This window comes from Microtus pennsylvanicus, chromosome 3 (genome assembly GCF_037038515.1).
Source record: "Microtus pennsylvanicus isolate mMicPen1 chromosome 3, mMicPen1.hap1, whole genome shotgun sequence".
Taxonomy (NCBI): domain Eukaryota; kingdom Metazoa; phylum Chordata; class Mammalia; order Rodentia; family Cricetidae; genus Microtus; species Microtus pennsylvanicus.
Genome location: NC_134581.1, coordinates 14,401,025 through 14,410,375, shown reverse-complemented (window position 1 = coordinate 14,410,375; position 9,351 = coordinate 14,401,025). Strand labels below are relative to the sequence as shown.

At 47.2% G+C, this 9,351-nt stretch overlaps 1 protein-coding gene across 7 annotated transcripts; it reads left to right on the top strand.

The window, feature by feature from the left end:
- The first annotated feature begins 1,391 nt into the window (after window positions 1–1,391).
- On the top strand, window positions 1,392–9,199 carry Nme6 (NME/NM23 nucleoside diphosphate kinase 6). Of its 7 annotated transcripts, none has more exons than XM_075964466.1 (6): window positions 1,392–1,495; window positions 3,719–3,815; window positions 5,752–5,854; window positions 7,225–7,264; window positions 8,001–8,161; window positions 8,543–9,199. In XM_075964466.1, the coding sequence occupies exons 2-6, from the start codon at window positions 3,726–3,728 to the stop codon at window positions 8,788–8,790; spliced, it is 642 nt and encodes a 213-aa protein (XP_075820581.1). In that variant the 5' UTR covers window positions 1,392–1,495; window positions 3,719–3,725; the 3' UTR covers window positions 8,791–9,199. The 7 variants fall into 7 exon arrangements, with proteins under 7 accessions (XP_075820581.1, XP_075820582.1, XP_075820585.1 ...); XM_075964467.1 differs by having other exon boundaries at window positions 1,466–1,545; XM_075964470.1 differs by lacking the exon at window positions 1,392–1,495 and adding an exon at window positions 1,556–1,579.
- Window positions 9,200–9,351: the final 152 nt, after the last annotated feature.

Below are 9,351 nucleotides of genomic sequence, written 5' to 3'. Positions count from 1 at the left end.
CTGAAGTGTTTTCTAAATATATGGGGGAAAACAATGCTCTGATATCGTCCATACTTTGATAATGATATATATGTTTATTATTATTGCTGTTGTCTCAACTGAAGTTCCTAAGTCTCGGTACTGAAGTAACAGAGTTAGAAGCCAGGCATCTTTGGTTCCTACATTAAGTTACAACCTCTAACAGCTCCTTGGGTTATCAATAGTCCTAACAATTTGGCTCCACCTACCTGCCATTCCTTTTTGTTAGTTCTGTTTTGTTTTGATTTTTGTTTTTTTTTAATTAATGTATTTTTATTTCACGAGCATTGGTGTTTTGCCTGCATGTACGTCTGTGTAAGGATGCCAGTTCCCCTAGAACTGGAGCTACAGACAGATGTGAGCTGCCAGGTGGGTGCTGGGATTGAACCCAGGTCCTCTGGAAGAGCAGCTATCAGACTGGAGAGATGGTTCATTATTGAAGAACACTCACAGATCTTGCAGAGGAGTTGGGTTCGATACCCAGCAACCACATGGTGGCTCACAAACATCTGTAACTCCAATCCCTGTTGGCTGATCACCTCTTCTGGCCTCTATTGGTAACAGGCACACACGCTGCATAAACATATACACAGGCAAAACACCATAAATATTAAAAAAAATGGATTTTCATGCTGGAGAGATGGCTCAGCCGTTAAGAGCACTGGCTGCTCTTCCTGAGGATAGGGTTATAGTCCCACCTCCCACGTAAGCTCACAACCATCTGTAATTCTAGTTCCAACGGATCCAGCACCTTTTCCGGGCTCCATGGACACCAGTCATGCATGTGGGGTAATATAAAAATTCTTTTAAGGTTTTTTTTTTTAAATAAAGAAATGGGCCAGGCGATGGTGGTGCACACTTTTTTAATCCTAGCACTCAGGAGGCAAAGATCCCTGTGAGTTCGAGACTAGTCTAGTCTAAAGAGAGAGTTCCAAGACAGCCGGGTTACATACTGAAACCCTGTCTCGAAAACCAAGAAATAAATAAATAAGAAAGAAATGGACTTTTCTCTGGAAGACACCTTGTGTAAGCAAGCTGTCGGTCGGGCACCCCCGCTTCCAACATTCCAGGAGTGCGATGTCTGAGCATCCAAGCCCTGAAGCTAAACGAGCAAGTCTTGAACGGATTATTGTTCCTTCTCAACCTCGGTCTCACACGCACACACACAAACGCACACGCACGCACGAGTGCGCCACTCAATTTACCGTCGCTAGACAGTAGGACACACACACACACACACACACACACACCACACACACGTACGTACGTCACTCAACTTTACACACACACACACACACACGCTAGACAGTAGGACACACACACACACCACACACACACGTACGTCACTCAACTTTACCGCCGCCAGACAGTAGGACCCGGGGAGGGCTGCCCGGAGACGTGCCTGAAGAACCCCAAAGGACCCGGCAGGCTAACTAGCTCAGTGCCTGCTGGCCTAGAGCGCTGCCGGGAGAACCAGGTGAACCCAGAACCCGGGCCCGCGCTGGAGCCGGGATTGCTGAGTTTGGGGTGGGCTTTGACCCGGAGTGGAGAAGCCCAGGTCGTACGGATTGAGGTCTAGAATATGGGAGTAGTAGGCCGGTCGGGAGTCAAGACGGGGGCTGGGGGGCGTGGTCACAGAAGTGGGGCAGAAGTAGCGTTGAGAGGCCAGCAAGTGCGTGACCAGCGTGGGAGTAAAAGAAATGGCCTCAGCTGGCGGGGCCGCTGTCTGATAGGGTGACCTTTAAGTCAAGCCAGTTTCTTCCTTCCTTTCTCTCTCTTTCTTTCTTTGGTTTTTCGAGACTGGGATTTCTCTGTTACAGCTCTGGCTGTCCTGGAACTCGGTGCGTAAACCAGACTGGCCTTGAACTCACTAAGCTCCTCCTGCCTTTCTTGACGTGACAGCATTTTCTTGTAAACCAATAGCCAAGACAGCACTAACCAACTGGCATTTATAAAGGAACCACACCCCCTGTACGGATCACCTGTAGGAGAAAACGGGAAACCCACGAGAGACGTGGACACTTCCTTCCACAACGCCTGTCAGGCCAGAAAGGCGTGGGACAGGAAAAGCCTATGAAACTGGAGCAAAAGAGTTCAGGGTTGTGAGGCTCCAGATGAGCCCAGAGAAGTTAAAGTCTTGTGGGATCAGAAGACCCAAAGACCAGAGCAGAGTAAAAGTCTGGAGACTTTGCGGGGGGGGGGGGGGGGGGGGGGCTAAGTCTTCAGAACACCCTGACCGAAGGAGGGCGCTGTGTAATTAGCTTTTGTTGCTGTAGCTGCGGTTGAACAGATTTAGGACTGGCAAGAGCAAAAGCCTAGAAACCATTGAGGGTGTCACAGAAGTCCCAGACAAAGGGGTAGTGGCAGTTAAAAGGAAGAGATTTGTATGGACTTTGAGGTGTATTATATAGGTAGGATTTTTAGAACTTGGTAATAGTGTGGAGGCGGGGAGTTAGAAACTGGCGGTCTCAGGACATCCCCGTGTAGAGTGGCCACGGTGCCATGTTGTCGTCTAGAATATTAGGTGAAGTGGGTATGCTGGTCCTGTACTGGTAGATTGGGCTCGGGTACGCAGTCTGAATGGATCTTCCAGTAATAAATTGTAAAGAAGACTTGAGTGAAAGAGACCTTAGCATAGCCATCTCCTGGCACTCCTACTGTGATTGGCTAAGCTATGTTCAGGCTGAAAGTAATGAGAACGTTACCTGATTCTGCCCTGCTCGTGTCCCCGGACACCTTCTCTGTATTTGTTAACAGGTTAGAGATGATATTTCGGGGCCGTGGTTGGTTTGCAATGGTTTGGTTAGGGTCTGGCTGTATAGTCAGCCTCTAAGTGCTGGAATTACAGGCTTGTGCCTTTGCATCCAGTTGAGATCTTTCCTCCTGCCGAAGTGGTTTCTCACGTGTAAATAGAATGTTACAGTTGAAAGTGACCTCTGATGCTTAACCAAGTCTAGAAATATTGTCTGTTAGTTATTCCCAGAATTGTTTGTTGAGCAGGAAAGACCATCCATAATATTAAATAAGAGATGGTCTATGGCCCTGAAGCCTTTTTCTTATCTGGGGTGACCTAATTTTTCTTGTCAGTCTATCTTCCAATTCTGTGACTGGAAGAGCACTATAGATAAGGCCTTATGGCAGTCTTGTTTGTTTTTTCGAAACAGGACTTCTGTGTATGACAGCCCTGACTGTCCTGGAACTCGCTTTGTAGACCAAGCTGCCTTCAAACTCAGAGATCCACCTGCCTCTGCCTCCCAAAGGCTATGTTTAAAGGCGTGCGCCACCACTGCCCCCCTAAGTCATTGTAGTCTTATGGCTAGACTGTTCAATAGTAGATGTCATAAACCTTGTTAAAAACACAAAAAAGTTTAGAAGATGTGAAAGTTCTGGCAAAATCAGGTGGTAGTATTAACTCACATTTCTCTTCAATGGAGAACTCCCTGCTACCTTTATACTCGTAGCATAAAGCATACAGTCTGTATGTCTCACAGGATGACCTGAGTGTCCCCTCTACAAACAAACAAACGTAGTAAAAAGTCCCATGAGTGCAAATAGGTAAGTGAGTGGTCACATACGGCCTGACGATGCTCTGTGAGGCTGGGGGAAGCCCCTGGTTGACTTGCAAGCCTAGGTGGCTTCCAGGGTAGAAGGGGCTGAGAACTCAACACCCTGAGGCTCTAATCCAGCCCTCTGATGGCAGGGGTGAGATGACTTCCATCCTGCGAAGCCCTCAGGCTCTCCAGCTCACACTAGCCCTGATCAAGCCTGATGCGGTTGCCCACCCACTGATTCTGGAGGTAAGAATGAACCTACATCTCTATTGTCCTGTTTTGGATGCTACAGGACCACTTGTGACAGCTCAGTCGTGTGTTAGATGCTGGGGCTGAAAAGCTAGATGGATCAGCTTGACTGCTTGGCATATAAAGGCTTGAGTTTGATCTGTGGCTCTCACATGGTGGAAGGAGAGAACCAACTCTTGCAAGCTGTCATCTGACCTACACACACACACACACACACACGTAAATAAGAAAAGCTAGTTGAACATGGTGGCAAGGCAGAGACAGACAGATCTTTGTGAGGACCAGGCCAGCCTGGTCTACAGTGTGAGTTCCAGGACAGCTGGAGCTACACACAGAAACCCTGTCTCGAGAAACAAACAAAGAAAGAAAGAAAATGAAAAGAAGAGCTAAGGGCTGTGAACTCTGACCCTTAGAAGACTACTCTTAGAAATAGGTCTATCTAAAATACAAGAAATAAAATATTTTGCATTTTCATATTTTTATTTATTTTGCATGAGTGTGCAGATTTGAATTCGAGTCCTCATGCCTGCACAGCAAATGCCCTTACTCCCTGAACTATCTTCCTTGATCAATTTTTTTTATAACAAGTTTTTATTGTGTAGCTGCTGCTGGCCTGAAATTAACTGTGTAGACTAGGCTGGCTCTGCCTCCAGAGTACTAGGATTAAAGATATATACCACCATGCCCAGTCCCAATTTAAAAAAAAAAAACAAAAAAACCGGGCGGTGGTGGCGCACACCTTTAAAACGCCTTTAATCCCAGCACTCGGGAGGCAGAGGCAGGTGGATCTCTGTGAGTTCGAGACCAGCCTGGTCTACAGAGCTAGTTCCAGGACAGGCTCCAAAGCCACAGAGAAACCCTGTCTTGAAAAACCAAAAAAAAAAAAAAAAAAAAAGCAAAACTCTAGTCTGTGTATTATAGTAGTTTAATATATATATTTTAACTGAATATATTTAACTAACATGTATATATTAGTGTTATATATATTAGTTTTAATTAAATGTATCACTTAGTTATATATACATATATGTGTGTATATATATATTATATATATATCAGTTATCAAATGCTACATTCCAAATTTGATAGCTTCAAACGACTCATTTCAGGGCTGGAGAAATGGCTCAGCCTTTAAGAGTACTAACTGCTCTTCTAGAGGACCTGGGTTTGGTTCCCAGCACCTATGTGTTGGCACATAACTATCTGTAACTCCAGTTCCAGGTAATCCAACACCCTCTTCTGGCTTCCTCAGAAACTAGGCATGTATACGCTATACAGAAATACATGCAGGCAAAACACTTATGATAGTAGAAACTACCCAGAACGTTCTGACCAAAGCATGACGTGTAAATAAGTTATAGAGTTTTTAATCATGATTTAGAACGAATGAGAAAAACTGAGGACAGGATCATTAAAAAGACTTGTGTGGTGTTTTGGGTGGCGGGGCCTAGGGACATTACTTCTGTCCCTAGGACTGTGGCTCATACTCTGGCAGTATAGCTGAGGTCCTGACCTCACCTCATTCACCTCTGTATTAGTCAGCTCTCTGCCACTGGGCCATGCACATGGGAAGATCATTTTCCCTCAGACGTTCACAGGTTTTAGTCCATGGCTCTCGGTCCTGTCTCTTCCAGCCTCTGCTGAGGGTGGCTATTGTGGTGAGAAGTGCTCACTGCAGGAACCAGGATGTCAAGAGGGGAAAAGTTGAGGCTCCACTTCCCCTTCAAGAGCTTAGTCCTAATGGCACTTTCTTCTGGAAGGCCCCACTTTCTGAAGTTCCCATGACCTTCATCGGCCTTAACACATGAGCTTCGGGGTGGAAGGGTACTTAATATCTGGACCATAGCACCCATCACGGGCAGACATGTGAAGAGATCCTTTAGACAGCTGGAGTCCTGACTGATTTCTATCTCTGGAATGGTTTGTTCTCCAGGCTGTACATCAGCAGATTCTGAGCAACAAGTTCCTCATTGTGCGGACACGAGAACTACAGTGGAGAAAGGAAGACTGCCGTAGGTTCTACCGAGAGCACGAAGGTCAGGCCTGCAGTCCGCGTTACAGCCCACCCACCCCGTGTGCGTGCGTGCGTGTGTGTGTGTGTGTGTGTGTGTGTGTGTGTGTGCGCGCGTGTGTGTATGTGTGTGCGTGTGTGTGTGTGCGTGTGTGTGTGTGTGCGCGTGTGTGTGTGTGCGCGTGTGTGCGTGTGTGTGTGTGCGTGTGTGTGTGTATGTGTGTGCGTGTGTGTATGTGTGTGCGTGTGTGTGCGTGTGTGTGTGTGTGTGTGTGCGTGCGTGTGTGTGTGTGTGTGTGTGTGTGTGTGTGCGCGCGTGTGTGTGTGCGCGTGTGTGTGTGTGTTACCAAGAGCACGAAGGTCAGGCCTGAAGTCTGCGTTACAACCCACCCACCCCGTGTGTGTGTGTGTATGTGTGTGTGTGTGTGTGTATGTGTGTGTGTATGTGTGTGCGTATGTGTGTGTGCGTATGTGTGTGTGCATGTGTGTGTGTGTATGTGTGTGCGTATGTGTGTGCGTATGTGTGTGTGTATGAGTGTGTGCGTATGTGTGTGTGTATGTGTGTGTGTGTATGTGTGTGCGTATGTGTGTGCGTATGTGTGTGTGTGTGTGTGTGTGTGGTGCACCTCTGTCCATGTAGAGGCAAGAGGACAACCATAGGTGTCAGTCACATGCACCACCATCCCCCTCTCCCCCCGGGCCCGGTCAGGGTACCATCACTGGCCTAGAACTGAACAAGTAGGGGTCACTGAGCCCCAAGCAGCCACCTGCCTCCGCCTCCCCTGCACTAGGTCTGTAAATGTGTGCCACCATGCCTGGCATTTGTACGTGTGTTCTGGAAACTCAGATCCTCATGCTTGTAATGCAGGCCCTTTACTGGCCAAGCCGTCTCCCCAGCCCCTGTGTCTTCTCATGTTTGCTTCTGCACAGACTTCTCATGATAATCAGCATTTTCTTTTCCTAGGAGATATCTATATAGTCCCAATCAGAAATTTAATATTATGCCTTGGTATAATATCAGTAATTAACATTGGGTAAACATTTATCTTGTCAAACATTTCCCTAATGCTCATTATTTCACTTAATTTTCTCAGATTTAGAAAAGGTTGTGACAGGTAGTATTCTATAGCGCATGCATAGAAAGATAAAAAATTTCCCCCTAATCATAGTAAGCTTATGTTATATCCCAAGGTATAGATTTGGAAGACACGTTAGGGAAGTTATTGACTTAACCAAAAGTGTACAGATTGTAAGTGGCAGAATCTAGATCCGCACTCAGAAAAGTTATACTCCAAGGTTCTTGTTATCTCTGTAAGCGGTGTGGTATTACAGGTAGTGAACAGTGAGAAACTTCCCTGGGCGCCATGTTCTCATGAAGGAACTCTCTCTTTGCAGGGCGTTTTTTCTATCAGCGGCTGGTGGAGTTCATGGCCAGGTACTTCTAATTTTGCATATCAGCATCTTTATATGCTATGGCAGATCTCCTCCCTATGAATAGAATTGCCAGTTTCACTTACCACCCTTTAAAGATGGAATCACTGTCAAGTCTAAAGAAACATGACTATCCGGGCGGTGGTGGCGCACACCTTTAATCCCAGCACTCGGGAGGCAGAGGCAGGCAGATCTCTGTGAGTTTGAGACCAGCCTGGTCTACAAGAGCTAGTTCCAGGACAGGCTCTAAAACCACAGAGAAACCCTGTCTTGAAAAACAAAAAACAAAAAAAAAAAAAGAAACATGACTAAGGCCAGTTGTTGTGGCAACACATCTTTAATCCTAGCACTCGGGAGGCAGAGGCAGGAGGATCTCTGTGAGTTCCAGGCCAGCCTGGTTTACAAAGCAAATTCCAAGAGAGCCAGGGCTACACAGAGAAACCCTGTCTCAAAAAAACTAAAAGAAGAGTCATGACTGAGCTACACTGACCCATAGGCGGTAGGTGCTTGTCCTGTGTCTACCGAGCCAATGGCTGTGGCGGAGTGCCGTGGAATGCTGCTTAGCAACTCTGCTCATCACTCTTTGCACATCGGTAATAGGCCTCTCCTGGTCAGTTCCCCTTTGAAGCAGCCTCAGTACTCACTAGAAGACAGAGACGTTCAGGAAGTACAGTGAACTCATTCCTGCCCTGTCCACAACATATCTAGATTAGGTGGTCATATCCCTTCTTTATCCTCAGTGGGCCAATCCGAGCCTACATCCTTGCCCACAAAGATGCCATCCAGCTTTGGAGGACACTGATGGGGCCCACCAGAGTATTTCGAGCACGCCACATGGCCCCAGATTCAATTCGTGGGAGTTTGGGCCTCACTGACACCCGAAACACTACCCATGGCTCAGGTAAGTCTCAACCTCTCATCCACAGCCACACGAGGAAGGATGTCGGGGCAGACGAGTAAGCCATGTGAGGAGACTGACAGCGGTGGTCCCTCCATTGAGCTTGTTTCCATATATTTCTGCCCTGTATAGCCGTCTCAGCCGTGTGGCCTGTACTGAGTGGATCAGTACATTCGCTGTGATAACCCTTCTCTCTCATTTGGGTTTTTCCTTGTTGGGTTTTTTTGTTGTTGTTGTTTTGGTTTTGGTTTTGGTTTTTGGTTTTTTTGTTTTGTTTTGTTTTGAAGACATGGTCTTGCATTGTTTCCTAAGCTGGTCCCAGTCTTGCAATCCTCCTGCCTTAACCTCCTAAGTAGCTCTTCTCTCCCTCTCCTCTCCTCATAGACTCTGTGGCTTCCGCCAGCAGAGAGATCGCAGCTTTCTTCCCTGACTTCAGTGAACAGCGCTGGTATGAAGAGGAGGAGCCCCAGCTGCGCTGTGGTCCTGTGTGGTACAGTCCAGAGGAAGGGATTCACTGTGCGCTGGAACAGGAGGCCCGGGACCAGCCTAGTAAAGTCCTGTCGGTCCCTGAGGGGAATCGTGGGCTGAAGGCACTGTCTCTCTTGGACCCCATCACCTTTCCAAAGACCTAGCATATCACTGCTCAGCTGCTGCAATCTAGTTCTCGCTACCTCTTCTATGGAACATTCATGGGTATTTGGGAAGGTTGGGGACTCCTCTTTTGTGTGTTGGGGGAGGGGGGTACTGAAACAGGTTTCTCTGTATAACAGCTCTCTCTGGCCATCCCAGAACTTGTTTTATGAATAGGCTGGCCTCGAACTCACAGAAATCCTCCTGCCTCTGGCTCCTAAATGCTGGGATTAAAGGTTGTGCACCACTACCGCCTGCCCAGCTGGTGACTCCTCTTTCTGCAAAGAACTGTCATCCTTCCTCAAGGATACTGCCTATTGACTAGCCAGGAAAGTGCAGTGACCGTGTAACCAGCATTTGACCTGGCTTTTTAAATAAATTCTGTCTGCTGCATCCTCCAGGTCGGCAGCACTCCTGTACGAGCTTTCTTTTTTTTTTCTTTTTTTTTTTTTTTTGGTTTTTTTCTCTGTGGTTTTGGAGCCTGTCCTGGAACTAGCTCTTGTAGACCAGGCTGGTCTCGAACTCACAGAGATCCGCCTGCCTCTGCCTCCCGAGTGCTGGGA